The following is an 18,597-nucleotide window of genomic DNA, read 5'->3' on the forward strand; positions in this document are numbered from 1 at the left end:
AACAATGGAGTTGTCGACCGTGATGGCGAGATCATGGAACGGGCAGTCCTTCCCCGGGAGGAAGAGCAGCTCCGTCTTGCCGAGGTTCAGCTTGAGGTGGTGATCCGTCATCCACACTGATATGTCTGCCAGACATGCAGAGATGCGATTCGCCACCTGGTCATCAGAAGGGGAAAGGAGAAGATTAATTGTGTGTCGTCTGCATAGCAATGATAGGAGAGACCATGTGAGGTTATGACAGAGCCAAGTGACTTGGTGTATAGCGAGAATAGGAGAGGGCCTAGAACAGAGCCCTGGGGAACACCAGTGGTGAGAGCGCGTGGCGAGGAGACAGATTCTCGCCACGCCACCTGGTAGGAGCGACCTATCAGGTAGGACGCAATCCAAGCGTGGGCCGCACCGGAGATGCCCAACTCGGAGAGGGTGGAGAGGAGGATCTGATGGTTCACAGTGTCGAAGGCAGCCGATAGGTCTAGAAGGATGAGAGCAGAGGAGAGAGAGTTAGCTTTAGCAGTGCGGAGCGCCTCCGTGATACAGAGAAGAGCAGTCTCAGTTGAATGACTAGTCTTGAAACCTGACTGATTTGGATCAAGAAGGTCATTCTGAGAGAGATAGCGGGAGAGCTGGCCAAGGACGGCACGTTCAAGAGTTTTGGAGAGAAAAGAAAGAAGGGATACTGGTCTGTAGTTGTTGACATCGGAGGGATCGAGTGTAGGTTTTTTCAGAAGGGGTGCAACTCTCGCTCTCTTGAAGACGGAAGGGACGTAGCCAGCGGTCAGGGATGAGTTGATGAGCGAGGTGAGGTAAGGGAGAAGGTCTCCGGAAATGGTCTGGAGAAGAGAGGAGGGGATAGGGTCAAGCGGGCAGGTTGTTGGGCGACCGGCCGTCACAAGAAGCGAGATTTCATCTGGAGAGAGAGGGGAGAAAGAGGTCAGAGCACAGGGTAGGGCAGTGTGAGCAGAACCAGCGGTGTCGTTTGACTTAGCAAACGAGGATCGGATGTCGTCGACCTTCTTTTCAAAATGGTTGACGAAGTCATCTGCAGAGAGGGAGGAGGGGGGGGAGGGGAGGAGGATTCAGGAGGGAGGAGAAGGTGGCAAAGAGCTTCCTAGGGTTAGAGGCAGATGCTTGGAATTTAGAGTGGAAGAAAGTGGCTTTAGCAGCAGAGACAGAGGAGGAAAATGTAGAGAGGAGGGAGTGAAAGGATGCCAGGTCCGCAGGGAGGCGAGTTTTCCTCCATTTCCGCTCGGCTGCCCGGAGCACTGTTCTGTGAGCTCGCAATGAGTCGTCGAGCCACGGAGCGGGAGGGGAGGACCGAGCCGGCCTGGAGGATAGGGGACATAGAGAGTCAAAGGATGCAGAAAGGGAAGAGAGGAGGGTTGAGGAGGCAGAATCAGGAGATAGGTTGGAGAAGGTATGAGCAGAGGGAAGAGATGATAGGATGGAAGAGGAGAGAGTAGCGGGGGAGAGAGAGCGAAGGTTGGGACGGCGCGATACCATCCGAGTAGGGGCAGTGTGGGAAGTGTTGGATGAGAGCGAGAGGGAAAAGGATACAAGGTAGTGGTCGGAGACTTGGAGGGGAGTTGCAATGAGGTTAGTGGAAGAACAGCATCTAGTAAAGATGAGGTCGAGCGTATTGCCTGCCTTGTGAGTAGGGGGGGAAGGTGAGAGGGTGAGGTCAAAAGAGGAGAGGAGTGGAAAGAAGGAGGCAGAGAGGAATGCGAATGCGAATGCCTTGCGAATGTTGACCTGTTTAAAGGTCTTGCTCACATCTGTTACCAAGAGTGTGATCACACAGTCATCTGGGATAGTGTTTCTTGCCTCGAAGCCAGCATGTCAGGCATTTAGCTCATCTGGTAGGCTCACGTCACTGGGCAGCTCGCGGCTGGGTTTCCCTTTGTAGGCCGTAATAGTTTGCAAGGGCTGACACATCCGACGAGCCGGTGTAGTAGGATTCAATCATAGTCCTGTATTGATTCTTTGCCTTTTTGATCGTTTGTCTGAGGATATTGTGGGATTTCTTATAAGCGTCTGGATTAGTGTCCCACTCCATGAAAGTGGCAGCTCTTGCCTTTAGCTCGGTGCAGATGTTGCCTGTGATCCATGGCTTCTGGTTAGGATATGTACGTACAGTCACTGTGGGGACAATGTTGACGATGCTCTTATTGATGAAGCCAGTGACTGATGTGATATATTCCTTATCATCAGGTATTCTACCCCAGGAGAGCAATACCTCAAGACTTCTTTAATACTAGACATCACGCACCAGTAGTCATTGACAAAGAGACACACACCCCAACCCCTCGTCTTTCCAGACGTAGCTGCTCTGTCTTGCCGATGCATGGTAAACCCAGCCAGCTCTATGTTTTCCATGGCATTGTTCAGATATGGCTTCTATATTGTGGTTACCACATCTGATGGATTTGGATACTGCTTTAATGCAAATGTCTGCAGCATTAGTTAAGATGTGATCAATACATGTTAATGATTTCATTCTTGTGCTGTTTGTAACTAAATCAAATCAATCAAATCAAATTTTATTTGCCACATACACATGGTTAGCAGATGTTAATGTGAGTGTAGCGAAATGCTTGTGCTTCTAGTTCCGACAATGCAGTAATAACCAACAAGTAATCCAGCTAACAATTCCAAAACTACTACCTTATACACACAAGCGTAAAGGGATAAAGAATATGTACATAAGGATATATGAATGAGTGAAGGTACAGAGCAGCATAGGCAAGATACAGTAGATGGTATCGAGTACAGTATATACATATGAGATGAGTATGTAAACAAAGTGGCATTGTTAAAGTGGCTAGTGATACATGTATTACATAAAGATGCAGTAGATGATATAGATTACAGTATATACGTATACATATGAGATGAATAATGTAGGGTATGTAAACATTATATTAGGTAGCATTGTTTAAAGTGGCTAGTGATATATTTTACATCATTTCCCATCAATTCCCATTATTAAAGTGGCTGTTGAGTCAGTGTGTTGGCAGCAGCCACTCAATGTTAGTGGTGGCTGTTTAACAGTCTGATGGCCTTGAGATAGAAGCTGTTTTTCAGTCTCTCGGTCCCAGCTTTGATGCACCTGTACTGACCTCGCCTTCTGGATGATAGCGGGGTGAACAGGCAGTGGCTCGGGTGGTTGTTGTCCTTGATGATCTTTATGGCCTTCCTGTGATATCGGGTGGTGTAGGTGTCCTGGAGGGCAGGTAGTTTGCCCCCGGTGATGCGTTGCGCAGACCTCACTACCCTCTGTAGAGCCTTACGGTTGTGGGCGGTTGACTGATACTCTTACTACTAAATCATTGATTTCATGAACCTTGTTTCTTAAGCTACATTTGTTAATGTATAGACGCTTAAAGTTAATGGTCTCTCTTTATGTCGTGTTGTGTTGTCTCTTGTTGTGTTTTGTCCTATATTTATATTGTATTTATTTATTTATTTTAATCCCAGGCCCCTGTCCCTGCAGGATGACTTTTTCCTTTGGTAGGCCATCATTGTAAATAAAAATGTGTTCTTAACTGACTTGCCTAGTTAAAAAAAGGTTTATTAATATTAATATATATATATATATTTAGTCTTTTTCTGGGATGCTTTTCATTGCTTTACTGGAAGGCTTAGCAGAAGTAGACATGCTCATGTTATTTATGTGAGTGCAGAGCACACCGTCTCAGTGCTAACAGTATACCTCTGGTTCATAGGCCCTTACTGCATCACTGCATTCAACAGCTGTGGGACCAGCAGACGCATTCAGGGCAGTAAGAGTGGCATACAGTCAATTTGGCTACTTACATTGTATCTACCAACGCCCCTGGCGTATCTACCAACGCCCCTGGCGTATCTACCAACGCCCCTGGGATAATGTTGCTGAAGCCTAGATACTATGGGGCGTTTGTTGGTGTCAATCAGTTCTTTAAAATCCATCTTCAGCTGTTCTGAGCTGCCCTTCATAATGCCATTGAATCCCACATGAACTATGATAGACTCAATTTCCTGATGCTGGTTTAAAATGTTTGGAAGCATCTTATTGATGTCCTGTACTCATGCTCCTAGGGAGTACAACATTTTTGCTCCAGGGACTGAGACATTTCTCACCATTGAACTGAACAATACAATGGCCGGAGAAGGGAATTGATAAATCCGGGCATTTCTACCCCTCACACAATTCGGTGAACCACGGGAACCAGGAAAGCATGCAACATTAGGGCCTAATGCATTTATTTCAATAGACTGATTACTTTCTATAAACTATAAACTCAGTAAAATCTTTGAAATTGTTGCATGTTGCGTTTTGTTCAATATAAGTCAACCAATAGAGGCCAAGTGTTTGAGTGCATGCATCATTCAAAGGTCTAGAGTACATGTCCAACTCATTCCACGGAAGGCAGTGTGTCTGCGGGCTTTCACTCCTCCCTTGTCCTTGATTGATGAAATAAGGTCACAAATTTGTAATGAACTCACCTGGTTGTCTAGGGCTTAATTGAAAGGAAAAAACCAAAACCCGCAGACCCTCCGTGGAAGGAGTTTGACAGACCTGCTCTAGAGGGTCAGAGAGATACTGTACCTGTCGTCAGGGTATGTAAACACAGGCCTCCCAACCTCCTGATGTGCAGCCTGGAATATATAAAAAAGATGATCAGTTATGTTGAAATTGTTGAGACTAGTCCATGGGGTGTAATAGTACATCAAGCTGCCTCACACTACAGAAACAGGAGATAGGCCCCTGTCCTATGGGTCGTTTTGACTGCCTCACACTACAGAAACAGGAGATGGACTCCTGTCCTATGGGCCGTTCTGGTCCACACTACAGAAACAGGAGATAGGCCCCTGCCCTATGGGCCGTTCTGGTCCACACTACAGAAACAGGAGATAGGCCCCTGCCCTATGGGCCGTTCTGGTCCACACTACAGAAACAGGAGATAGACCCCTGTCCTATGGGTCGTTCTGACTGTCTCACACTACAGAAACAGGAGATAGACCCCTGTCCTATGGGCCGTTCTGGTCCACACTACAGAAACAGGAGATAGGCCCCTGCCCTATGGGCCGTTCTGGTCCACACTACAGAAACAGGAGATAGACCCCTGTCCTATGGGCCGTTCTGACTGTCTCACACTACAGAAACAGGAGATAGACCCCTGCCCTACGGGCCGTTCTGGTCCACACTACAGAAACAGGAGATAGGCCCCTGTCCTATGGGCCGTTCTGGTCCACACTACAGAAACAGGAGATAGACCCCTGTCCTATGGGCCGTTCTGGTCCACACTACAGAAACAGGAGATAGACCCCTGCCCTACGGGCCGTTCTGGTCCACACTACAGAAACAGGAGATAGGCCCCTGTCCTATGGGCCGTTCTGGTCCACACTACAGAAACAGGAGATAGACCCCTGTCCTATGGGCCGTTCTGGTCCACACTACAGAAACAGGAGATAGACTCCTGTCCTATGGGCCGTTCTGGTCCACACTACAGAAACAGGTGATAGGCCCCTGCCCTATGGGCCGTTCTGGTACAGACTACAGAAACAGGAGATAGGCCCCTGCCCTATGGGTCGTTCTGACTGTCTCACACTACAGAAACAGGAGATAGACCCCTGTCCTATGGGCCGTTCTGACTCGGACATGGCTTACTTATAGTGAAACCAAAAGCCTATGACAAAATGGTATTTCGACAGAAAAGTCTTAGTTTCTGTTATCACCTGTCCGTGAGGTGGATCTCCAGGGAGGTGTCTTGTACTCTCTACCCGCCAAAGAGGCTCTGTCTCTGGGATGGGACTCCTCTGAACCCTGGGTGTCTCAACCATGACCTCAAACTTCACTCCCCTCAGTAGCCTAGCCTCCTGCTCCTCCAAACCTTTTAGAAACAACAATAATAACAACAACAACAAACAAACAACTAGATCATTTAAATGTTGACCTGTTGTTCTTGATTGATGACATTACATGACATAATGAATGAATGCTACCACTGATAGATAACAATTAAAATAGAAGAGCCTTGCTCCACACCACTCTGACATGCTGTGTACACAAACTGTGTGACGTCTTCTGTGGTTTAAACAACAACGGCTCAAGGGTTGTGGGTTCAATTCCCGGAGGCAACCATATGGGGGTTGTGGAGTCATCCATATGGGGGTTGTGGGTTCGATTCCCGGAGTCACCCATATGGGGGTTGTGGGTTCGATTCCCGGAGTCACCCATATAGGGGTTGGGGAGTCACCCATATGGGGGCTGTGGAGTCACCCATATGGGGGTTGTGGAGTCACCCCTATGGGGGTTGTGGAAGCACCTATATGGGGGTTGTGGAATCACCCATATGGGGGTTGTGGAAGCACCCCTATGGGGGTTGTGGAAGCACCCCTATGGGGGTTATGGAGTCACCCCTATGGGGGTTGTGGAGTGACCCCTATGGGGGTTGTGGAAGCACCCATATGGGGGTTGTGGAGTCACCCCTATGGGGGTTGTGGAATCACCCCTATGGGGGTTGTGGAGTCACCCATATGGGGGTTATGGAGTCACCCCTATGGGGGTTGTGGAGTCACCCATATGGGGGTTGTGGAATCACCCATATGTAAAATGTATGAATAACTGTAAGTCTCTCTGGATAAAAGCGTCTGCTAAATGGTGTGAATTGTTATAATATGAAACTGTGGTGTTAAATAAAGGTTCCTAGTTAAATGAAGGTTCCTAGTTAAATAAAGGTTCCTAGTTAAATAAAGGTTCCGAGTTAAATAAAGGTTCCGAGTTAAATAAAGGTTCCGAGTTAAATAAAGGTTCCTAGTCAAATAAAGGTTCCTAGTTAAATAAAGGTTCCTAGTTAAATAAAGTTTCCTAGTTAAATAAAGGTTCCTAGTTAAATAAAGGTCCAATAACATTACAGGTTGGAAGACAAGGAAGGGGTAACTTGATTTTCATGCTTCCTGAAGAACATGTTTGCACTATAGGTGCAGTAAATAACATTTATTCAGAGGTCGATGGTTGTATAAAGGGGAGATTTGATTAACCTCTCTCATTACAATGGGTAATACTGTTTTCTTCCCAAATCGCACCCTGTTCATTATGTAGAGCACAACTTTTTAGGGCCTGTACTGTGTAGAGTACAAAGTCATACCATGTTAGGTTGGGATCCCGTATCCTCATGACGTCTCGACCTCACACTAACACATCACAGGGAGTGTCTTCTAAAACCTAGCAGCACTTCCTTCTCTAAAATACCTCCCGTTAACTCACAGGGGAGTCCCAATAACATCTCGTTCCTCTCTCTCTGAAGTGTGTCTTATTAAAGTTCCAAATGTTGTCCCTGTCCTTCAGTCTAACCTTCTGGCTGTTGTCCCTGTCCTTCAGTACTAACTTTCTGACTGTTGTCCCTGTCCTTCAGTACTAACCTTCCCACTGTTGTCCCTGCCCTTCAGTCTAACCTTCTGGCTGTTGTCCCTGTCCTTCAGTACTAACCTTCTGACTGTTGTCCCTGTCCTTCAGTACTAATCTTCTGACTGTTGTCCCTGTCCTTCAGTCTAACCTTCTGGCTGTTGTCCCTGTCCTTCAGTACTAACCTTCTGACTGTTGTCCCTGTCCTTCAGTACTAACCTTCCTTCAGTACTAACCTTCTGACTGTTGTCCCTGTCCTTCAGTCTAACCTTCTGGCTGTTGTCCCTGTCCTTCAGTACTAATCTTCTGACTGTTGTCCCTGTCATTCAGTACTAACCTTCTGACTGTTGTCCCTGTCCTTCAGTACTAATCTTCTGACTGTTGTCCATGTCCTTCAGTACTAACCTTCCCACCGTTGTCCCTGTCCTTCAGTACTAACCTTCTGACTGTTGTCCCTGTCCTTCAGTACAAACCTTCTGACTGTTGTCCCTGTCCTTCAGTCTAACCTTCTGGCTGTTGTCCCTGTCCTTCAGTACTAACCTTCTGACTTTTGTCCCTGTCCTTCAGTACTAACCTTCCCACTGTTGTCGCTGTCCTTCAGTCTAACCTTCTGGCTGTTGTCCCTGTCCTTCAGTACTAACCTTCTGACTTTTGTCCCTGTCCTTCAGTACTAACCTTCCCACTGTTGTCCCTGTCCTTCAGTACTAACCTTCCCACTGTTGTCCCTGTCCTTCAGTACTAACCTTCCCACTGTTGTCCCTGTCCTTCAGTACTAACCTTCTGACTGTTGTCCCTGTCCTTCAGTACTAACCTTCTGACTGTTGTCCCTGTCCTTCAGTCTAACCTAATATACCTGCAAGATACCTAGGATAGGATAAGTAATCCTTCTCACCCCCCCTTAATGATTTAGATGCACTATTGTAAAGTGGCTGTTCCACTGGATGTCAGAAGGTGAATTCACCAATTTTGTCGCTCCGTCTGCTAAATGACTTAAATGTAAATGTAAATGTAACCTTCTGACTGTTGTCCCTGTCCTTCAGTCTAACCTTCTGTCTGTTGTCTCTGTCCTTCAGTACTAACCTTCCCACTGTTGTCCCTGTCCTTCAGTACTAATCTTCACCCTAACCTGATGGGAGTTTCCACCATAAAGTATTGGATTAGTGGAGGCATGGGCTAGTAGAAGTTTCCACCATGCTTGTTCCCTTCATTCACCTCAATCCCTTTAAAATCAGTGGAGGGAGGTGACCAAGTACGCACTTTTGGATGAAGGAAAGATAATTGGGACAGTATGTTGGTCAACATGCTGAGTTTACCTGATGCTGGATGAGATATGTCTCTTTTGTAGCAGTTCACCTCTGGTATAGGTGGTAAAGGAACTTGAGGTTGCCTGTAGGGATTGTAGGAGACTGCCTGGCCAGGACTGGGAAGGTAAAGGCCACCTGTAGCTGGAGTGGGGCGTGGGGTCTTGACATGGCCCCTACACAGCTCTGGATCATCTGGTTGAACAGAGGCAAGCGATGGACAGGAAAAGTTTTATTTTTCAGTGAACTACTCATAGACATGCTGAGCCCGTCTATATTCAGACTTTCATCCCAACTGCCATTATTGACAGAAGGTGGACATACAGACACGTTTCATGTTCCCTTATTATGCCTGTTACCTTTGACCTTTGGCCTGTCCTGCGTGTTACCTGTAAGCTGCTCCAGGTGGGTGGGAGCTGCCTGGCAGTTCCAGGTAGACCTGAAGGGAGTCCAACCCTTAGTGGGGTGTCTGGGGTAGGGGGGCTTGATGGGAGGATAGTAGGGCTCATGACTGGAGGGGAGGGGGAGGACAGGCTGGTTGGTGTCTTTGCCTTCTCCTTCCTCACGAAGCTGAGGGAGAGACAGAGACAAACCATTATTAATGAGAATCATAACAGGTGCATTATAACAAATACTACAACACCTTAGATACTTCCCAGTGTAGGAAAAGGGCTTTAGCAATATGTTTAGCCTGTCAGAGGTAAAAAAAAAATAACTACAGACAGAAAGCTGCTATATATGGCCGTGTTCTGCCATAGTTCAAATATAGCTTGTTTCTAAATGGGTGTGTTTTTAAAAATTTGATTTCACCTTTATTTAACCAGGTAGGCCAGTTGAGAACAAGTTCTCATTTACAACTGTGACCTGGCCAAGATAAAGCAAAGCAGTGCGACACAAACAACAACACAAAGTTACACATGAACATAATCAAACTTACAGTCAATAACACAACAGAAAAGTCTATATACAGTGTGTGCAGATTAAGTAAGATAAGGGAGGTAAGACAATTAATAGGCCATAGTGGCGAAACAATTACAATTTAGCAATTAAACACTGGAGTGATAGTTGAGCAGAAGACGAATGTGCAAGTAGAGATACTGGGGTGCAAAGGAGCAAAATAATAAATACAATATGGGGATGAGGTAGTTGGATGGGCTATTTACAGATGGGCTATGTACAGGTGCAATGATCTGTAAGCTGCTCTGACTGCTGGTTAGTGAGGGAGAAATGAGTCTCCAGCTTCAGTGATTTTTGCAATTGGTTCCAGTCATTGGCAGCAGAGAACTGGAAGGAAAGGTGGCCAAGGAGGAGTTGGCTTTGGGGATGACCAGTGAAATATACCTGCTGGAGCATGGACAGTTGGTTTTGGGGGTGACCAGTGAAATATACCTGCAAGAGCGTGCTACGGGTGGATGCTGCTATGGCGACCAGTGAGCTGAGATAAGGCGGGGCTTTACCTAGCAAAGACTTATAGATGACCTGTGGCCAGTGGGTTTGGGGATGAATATGAAGCAATGGCCAGCCAACGAGAGCATACAGGTCGCAGTGGTGGGTAGTGTATGGGGCTTTGGTGATAAAACGGATGGCACCGTGAATAGACTGCATTCAATTTGCTGAGTAGAGTGTTGATAGAGTACTGATCCTAGGCTTGCGGCTGGTGCGGGAAGCGATCTGTTGAAGAGCATGCATTTAGTTTTACTAGCGTTTAAGAGCACTTGGAGGCCACGGAAAGAGTGTTTTATGGCATTGAAGCTCGTCTGCAGGTTTGTTAACACAGTGTCCTAAGAAGGGCCAGAAGTATACAGAATGGTGTCGTCTGCGTAGAGGTGGATCAAAGAATCACCCACAGCAAGAGCGAAAAGAGTCGGCCCGACAATTGAACCCTGTGGCACCCCCATAGAGACTGCCAGAAGTCCGGACAACAGTCCGTCCGATTTGACCCACTGAACTCTGTCTGAGAAGTAGTTGGTGAACCAAGCGAGGCAGTCATTTGAGAAACCAAGGCTGTTGAGTCTGCCAATAAGAATATGGTGATTGACGAAATCAAAAGCCTTGGCCAGGTCGATGAAGACGACTGCACAGTACTGTTTTTTATCGATGGCGGTTTTGATATCGTTTAGGACCTTGAGCATGGCTGGGTTGCACCCGTGACCAGCTAGGAAACCAGATTGCATAGCGGAGAAGGTTTGATGGTATTGTCAGAGATGCAAACTCGGTCTCAACCTTTAAGTCTTTACTGAAGACTCATCTCTTCAGTGGGTCATATGATTGAGTGTATTCTGGCCCAGGAATGGGAAGGTGAACGGAAATGCTCTGGAGCAACGAACCGCCCTTGCTGTCTCTGCCTGTCTCTGTCTGGCCGGTTCCCCTCTTGTTGTTGTTGCTCCAAAACATTATCACTTCACAATAACAGCCCTTACAGTTGATGGGGGCAGCTCTAGCAGGGCAGAAATGTAAGGAACTGACTTGTTGGAAAGATGGCATCTTATGAAGGTGCCACCTTGAAAGTCACTGAGCTCTTTGATCAATAAGGCCATACTACTGCCAGTGTTTTTTTAATGGAGATTGCATGGCTGTGTGCTCAATTTTATACACCTGTCAGCAATGGTTATGGCTAAAATAGGCTTATCCACTAATTTGAAGGGGTGTCCACATACATTTGTATATATAGTGTAGTCTAGTTTCTAATTGCCACTGAATGGTTATTTAACTTGTCAGTAAAGCAATTCCACTTCTGAAGCGAGACTAAAATCCGTCACTAGGCAACTAGAACTGTCAATCAAATTCAATTCGAGCTGCCTGCGCACAAACAACTCCCTCCTAAGAAAAGCACTTTGAAGTTCATTAAATACAATGACTTACGAAAACATTTAGTAGAAAACACATCTATCTACCCTATCGTTAAAAAAAGACAACAACAAAAAACATCACATCGAATCAGAACGTTTATTGTAGTCTTGGAAACAATACCGACCATTCTATACCGGAGCAGAATTCGACTGAAAAGGTACAGAGGCTTCTGATGCGGCACTTTAAAAAAAAACGGTTTAAAAGGTTATCAATTGTAGCTATCGACAAACGGCGTGCTATGAATGGAAATTGGTCGGTTTCTTCCTGGGTCTCCAGGCTTTTCTCCTTCAGACCATTCATCCCCTTTCGGGTCTCAGTCCAGTGAGCGTTATGCGACCTCAGCATTCCGAAGAAAGGCATCATATTCGGTGCAGTCCGACTGATTTGCGGTCTGTCATTCCCGTCTGTAGGTGTAGCCTTCATGCGCCAAAATATATCTAGACCAGTATAGCCTAACCTTTAATCATAGACTGTTGTTACTTTGTGTCTTTAAGATCACAATGTTATTTTTATTTTTTTATTGAAATGTCCTTCTTCAATAAGATCCAATTTGGTCTGCAATAAAACCTATATAATATTCTGCCCAAATGAACACGTTTATTTTAGGCCATATAAAGAACAGCATGACACAACAGTGTTTCACATTCTTCAATAAAATCCTCTTAAGCAGAAAAAGACAGCAGGCTTCACAGTTTCCTCGGAGAAATAGGCCTACAAGGAAACTCTACATATCTCTATGACGTTGAGTGCGGGAAGGGGTCTGTGTGTGGAGCAGTACCTCACGCAAAAAGATTAGCTCTACAAAAACACACCTAATTGTCTGATTTAACCCTCATGGTGCAGATATAAACCCAAAGATTTGAGTACAATCCTCAGCATGTATAATCCCTCTCTTCTCTTTTCTCAGTCTCTAGCCATTCCACGTCAGCTATACACACAGATATCTCTAAACCTGTCCCACTACGACCGTCAGCTATATACACACAGATATCTATAAACCTGTCCCACTACGACCGTCAGCTATATACACACAGATATCTATAAACCTGTCCCATTACAACCGTCAGCTATATACACAGATATCTCTACACCTGTCCCACTACGACCGTCAGCTATATACACACAGATATCTCTAAACCTGTCCCACTACGACCGTCAGCTATATACACACAGATATCTCTAAACCTGTCCCACTACGACCGTCAGCTATATACACACAGATATCTCTAAACCTGTCCCACTACGACCGTCGTCATATCTCTAAACCTGTACTACGACCGTATACACACAGATATCTATAAACCTGTCCCACTACGACCGTCAGCTATATACACAGATATCTCTAAACCTGTCCCACTACGACCGTCAGCTATATACACACAGATATCTCTAAACCTGTCCCACTACGACCGTCAGCTATATACACACAGATATCTATAAACCTGTCCCACTACGACCGTCAGCTATATACACAGATACAGATATCTATAAACCTGTCCCACTACTGATATCTCTAAACCTGTCAGCTATATACACAGATATCTATAAACCTGTCCCACTACGACCGTCAGCTATATACACAGATATCTCTAAACCTGTCCCACTACGACCGTCAGCTATATACACAGATATCTCTAAACCTGTCCCTACGACCGTCAGCTAAACGTCAGCTATATACACACAGTACATACACAGATATAAACCTTTACGATCAGTTACTTCCCTTTATGGATTCTAATTTCACAAATATATATAAATAAATAAATATATATATGAGTGAGAGTGAGAGTGAGAGAGTGAGAGAGTGAGAGTGAGAGAGTGAGAGAGTGAGAGTGTGAGTGTGAGAGTGTGAGAGAGAGAGAGAGAGAGAGAGAGAGAGAGAGAGAGAGAGAGAGACAGAGAGGCTGCATTATTTTACCAGGCACAGGTACTGTACCATACTGCACTATGTAAAGAATAGTGAGCCATTTGGGATTGTAAGACATGAATGAGAAATACAGCTCCACTCTCCATTTCTCCCTATGGGCTAAACACTGGTCAGTATGACAATGAGGCTATGGTTGAACTCTATCTGGCTCCTTATGAGAAGAGCTCAGTGGAAATGAGTAGAGAGATGAGAACCTCTTTGTGTGTGAGTTCCAAAACAAATATTATTCCGTTTTGAATTCATGGACAATGTGAAACTAAATGATCCAAGCCAGCACAGAACGTTTCTGGTTGGCCCAACAGTGTGAATCAGGGACCAGACGTCTCCTATTGGCTGATCTCTACCTGCTTGTTGCCCCAAACTCTTCCTATTGGCTGAGCTCTACCTGCTTTCTCCCATAAGCCAGTATGGCTCCCGTCAGGTCCCGCAGAGTGTTCAGCTGGAGCTCCACTTCCTGTCTGGAATGTTGGGAGGCCTGCCTCTTCCTGATGTCCTCGGACACTGAGGGGCATGATGACAGAAACGGGGACGTCACGGCCATTTCCTGGTAGTATAGGAAGAGGGGTCCCTGTCTTGTGCTGTAGGTTTTAGGGAGCGCTGGCTCCTCCCCGCCCAGCAGACGGCCACTCTTAGATAAGCGGAGCAGAGGGGGCTGAGACTTCCAGTGATAGTAGTCCTATGTAGAAATAAAACATTTTGTATTGTCAACATTTTTATCATAACTTCCACATTTCATTGTTATTTGAGTCTTCAATAAATTCATCAACTCACTTTAACGGGTACCACTTTAATTAAAGCCTGCAGATATAATGCTTTATAATGTGCTATAACTTGTTCCTGACTGAACGACGTGTAAAAGGAGCTGACATTTACCTTCGGTTCGAAGTAGACTTCCAGTCGTCCATCTTGACTGCCCAGATGTGACTGGACAACATGGCCACAGCCTCGACTCAGTAGCGACAGAGCAATATCTTTCATGACTAAAAGCCTGCTGCTTCTTCAAACACTAAGGAATAACAGTTAGATACGGTCCTCTCAGACAAATCCTGCTCCAGATACGGGACAAATCCCTCAGATGTCCTCTCAGACAAATCCTACGGTCCTCTCAGACTCAGAAATCCTGCTCCTACGGTCCTCTCAGACAAATCCTGTTCTAGATACTGTCCTCTCAGACAAGTCCTGCTCCAGATACGGTCCTCTCTGACAAATCCTGCTCCAGATACGGTCCTCTGAGACAAATCCTGCTCCAGATACGGTCCTCTCTGACAAATCCTGCTCCAGATACGGTCCTCTCAGACAAATCCTGTTCTAGATACTGTCCTCTCAGACAAATCCTGCTCTAGATACTGTCCTCTCAGACAAATCCTGCTCCAAACTGTCCTCTCAGACAAATCCTGCTCCAGACACTGTCCTCTCAGACAAATCCTGCTCCAGACACTGTCCTCTCAGACAAATCCTGCTCCAAACACTGTCCTCTCAGACAAATCCTGCTCCAGACACTGCTCCTGCTCTTTCGTAGAAGAAAGATCCTCAGGAGAGCAGTTTCATTCCCCTGTCTCTATAAAACAAACAAAAACAAGTATGTCATTTTACTAAAAATAACATTAAATCACACATTTCAAAGCTTAAAAACTTAATGGAAAAGGCTCTCTTCTAGGAGCTTTGTACCATTCTGCTGTGGCATTAAAATAGAACAGACTGAATTTGTTAACTGGTGAATGTGAGTCGTCAAAAGCGAATAGCCTCTCTGCCCCTCTGTGTCTGTCTGTCCTTAATGCTTGTGTTTGCCGAGTTGCTGTTGCTATGTGTTGCTAGGTTCTCTAGAGTTTATCTCTATACAGGCAGAGCTCAACCACTGAGTTTCTGTTGCCGTGGTTGCAACTCAGATATTACCCCCTCCCTTCCTGTCTGACCAACAGCCCTAACCACCTTCACCCATCCTGAAACAGTAACACAACAAAGGAGAGACCCAGGCATCTGAAATGACACCCTATTCCCTAGATAGTTCACTACATGGAGCTCTGGTCATAAGTAGTGCACTATAGAGGAAAGGGGGCCATTTTGGATCTAGTTTCACGACAGGCAGATTACGCTGAGCCTCAACACGGGGGCCCCACAGGAATGTGTATTTAGTCCCATTTAACCAATGACTGAGGCCGAGCATGACTCCAACACCATGATCCAAGTTTGCTGACAACACTACGGTGCAGTGGAACGGGTCGAGAGCTTCAAGTTCCTCGGTGTGTATCAAATACTTGTTCTCCCCACTGTAGCTACTGACCCTGGAACTGACCCTGTACAGTGGGGAGAACAAGTATTTGATACACTGCCAATTTTGCAGGTTTTCCTACTTACAAAGCATGTAGAGATCTGTCATTTTTTATCATAGGTACACTTCAACTGTGAGAGATGGAATCTAAAACAAAAATCCAGAAAATAACATTGTATGATTTTTAAGTAATTAATTTGCATGTTATTGCATGACATAAGTATTTGATCACCTACCAACCAATAACAATTCCGGATCTCACAGACCTGTTAGTTTTTCTTTAAGAAGCCCTCCTGTTCTCCACTCATTACCTGTATTAACTGCACCTGTTTGAACTCGTTACCTGTATAAAAGACACCTGTCCACACACTCAATTAAACAGACTCCAACCTCTCCACAATGGCCAAGACCAGAGAGCTGTGTAAGGACATCAGGGATAAAATTGTAGACCTGCACAAGGCTGGGATGGGCTACAGGACAATAGGCAAGCAGCTTGGTGAGAAGACAACAACTGTTGGCGCAATTATTAGAAAATGGAAGAAGTTCAAGATGACGGTCAATCAACCTCAGTCTGGGGCTCCATGCAAGATCTCACCTCGTGGGGCCTCAATGATCATGAGGAAGGTGAGGGATCAGCTCAGAACTACACGGCAAGACCTGGTCAATGACCTGAAGAGAGCTGGGACCACAGTCTCAAAGAAAACCATTAGTAACACACTACGCCGTCATGGATTAAAATCCTGCAGCGCACACAAGGTCCCCCTGCTCAAGCCAGCGCATGTCCAGGCCCCTCTGAAGTTTGCCAATGACCATCTGGATCATCCAGAGGAGGAATGGGAGAAGGTCATGTGGTCTGATGAGACAAAAATTGAGCTTTTTGGTCTAAACTCCACTCGCCGTGTTTGGAGGAAGAAGAAGGATGAGTACAACCCAAAGAACACCATCCCAACCGTGAAGCATGGAGGTGGAAACATCATTATTTGGGGATGCTTTTCTGCAAAGGGGACAGGACGACTGCTCCGTATTGAGGGGAGGATGGATGGGGCCATGTATCGCAAGATCTTGGCCAACAGCCTCCTTCCCTCAGCAAGAGCATTGAAGATGGGTCGTGTCTGGGTCTTCCAGCATGACAACGACCCGAAACACACAGCCAGGGCAACTAAGGAGTGGCTCTGTAAGATGCATCTCAAGGTCATGGAGTGGCCTTGCCAGTCTCCAGACCTGAACCCAATAGAAAATCTTTGGAGGGAGCTGAAAGTCTGTATTGCCCAGCTACAGCCCCGAAACCTGAAGGATCTGGAGAAGGTCTGTATGGAGGAGTGGGCCAAAATCCCTGCTGCAGTGTGTGCAAACCTGGTCAAGAACTACAGGAAACGTATGATCTCTGTAATTGCAAACAAAGGTTTCTGTAGCAAATATTAAGTTCTGCTTTTCTGATGTATCAAATACTTATGTCATGCAATAAAATGCTAATTAATTACTTAAAAATCATACAATGTGATTTTCTGGATTTTTGTTTTAGATTCCATCTCTCACAGTTGAAGTGTACCTATGATAAAAATTACAGAGCTCTACATTCTTTGTAAGTAGGAAAACCTGCAAAATCAGCAGTGCATCAAATAGTTGTTCTCCCCACTGTATATGGCTTACCTACCTTCTCGTGTTCTTCTTTCTCCTGTCACTCCTGTCAGTCCAGCCAGAGGCATGTCATTTATCTGTCCCTTTTGCACGTGTCAGTTAACATGTTAACATGTTTGTTTCTACCTTTTTCCCCAAATAATAAATAAACCACAAAAGTATCATGTGTCTGTGTTACTAAACCCTCACTGTGGCGTTTTAGCGCTTATTACTTATTTATAACATCAGTAATTAACATAACACCCGCTTTGTGGATTCCTGCCTCATCTCATTGCATCTGCATTCTTATCGACGTGTCATCGGTGGCACTTTGAACTCTGAACCAGTCAAACCCTCCTTAAACAGTCCACCGTTTCCATAACAACTGCATTGTTGGGAAAACATGTTTAAAGAAAGGCCTTTCACTGTGACAATGTGTCATTTCCAGCCTCCTGTCACTGTGAACTAACAATAGGTACAGGGTTTAGTAAAGCACATGCCCATCCCTCTGAGGCTGCTTTCCAAAACGACGCCCTATTCCCTGTGTAGTGCATGTCTTTTCACCAGGGGCCGTAGGGAATAGGGTGCCATTGGGAGGCAGACAAAGAGTCTGTTGTTAACCCTTAGAGGTGTAGGAACAGGAGGGAGCATGTGATGCCCATCTACTGGTTTGGAAACTAATCTCGCCTACCTATTTCTTTCCCCCACACTGGAGTAAAGGCTATTTCATACTTCAACCTTTTACTTTAAGGTTTGTTGAACTATAAGCAAATGTGTTACCAAGCGACCTACATAAGGGAAAACATACAAATATGGAGTATTTCGGGTTAAAGGTCAAAAGACTCATCTATAGAGTCCCACAGTGGAGGTGTCATAATATCCATAAAACCTAGCACTCAAACAGGAAAACGGTTCCAATTGTTTTTCCACCATACATTTTTCATATAGGTGATTTTAGAAACACTTAAAATAACTGCTATGTTTCATGTAGGCTTACCCTGGCGTGAGTCTTAATAACCATATAAATCCCTCTGGACAAGGTGACTTTAATCAATATATTTGTCTCTATTTACTCTGATTTGAAAATGCTAATTAGTATCAAAGTCGACATCATGCAAAACTACAAATCCCAGCATGCTCCTGCACGCCATCTCTAGCTGACACCTTAGCTAACAGGTATTGTGTCCATTTAAAACTTGCACAAGACATTTCACAGAATTGTCAATTTAAAGAAATGTAGTAAATTTAT

At 45.3% G+C, this 18,597-nt stretch overlaps 2 protein-coding genes across 3 annotated transcripts in view; both read right to left on the minus strand.

Annotated features, from left to right (window-relative positions):
* LOC135521087 (uncharacterized protein KIAA2012-like) overlaps positions 1-5,867 on the minus strand; it is a 99,325-nt gene extending 93,458 nt beyond the window's left edge. For both annotated transcript variants that reach the window (XM_064947032.1, XM_064947031.1), the window contains exons 1-2: positions 5,716-5,867; positions 4,586-4,635 (exon numbers count right to left, since the gene is read on the minus strand). In XM_064947032.1, coding sequence (XP_064803104.1) covers positions 4,586-4,635; positions 5,716-5,820 — 155 coding nt within the window. In that variant the 5' untranslated portion in view covers positions 5,821-5,867. The remainder of the gene's footprint in view (positions 1-4,585; positions 4,636-5,715) is intronic.
* A 2,690-nt stretch (positions 5,868-8,557) lies between these two features.
* LOC135521389 (uncharacterized protein KIAA2012-like) lies at positions 8,558-14,515 on the minus strand. The gene is made up of 5 exons (XM_064947289.1): positions 14,336-14,515; positions 13,848-14,138; positions 9,075-9,255; positions 8,698-8,880; positions 8,558-8,604 (listed from the first exon to the last, which is right to left on the minus strand). Exons 1-5 carry the CDS (start codon positions 14,438-14,440, stop codon positions 8,558-8,560), a joined length of 807 nt encoding a protein of 268 aa, XP_064803361.1. The 5' UTR covers positions 14,441-14,515.
* Between the last annotated feature and the right edge of the window lie 4,082 nt (positions 14,516-18,597).

This window comes from Oncorhynchus masou, chromosome 29 (assembly GCF_036934945.1).
Source record: "Oncorhynchus masou masou isolate Uvic2021 chromosome 29, UVic_Omas_1.1, whole genome shotgun sequence".
NCBI classification, from domain to species: domain Eukaryota; kingdom Metazoa; phylum Chordata; class Actinopteri; order Salmoniformes; family Salmonidae; genus Oncorhynchus; species Oncorhynchus masou.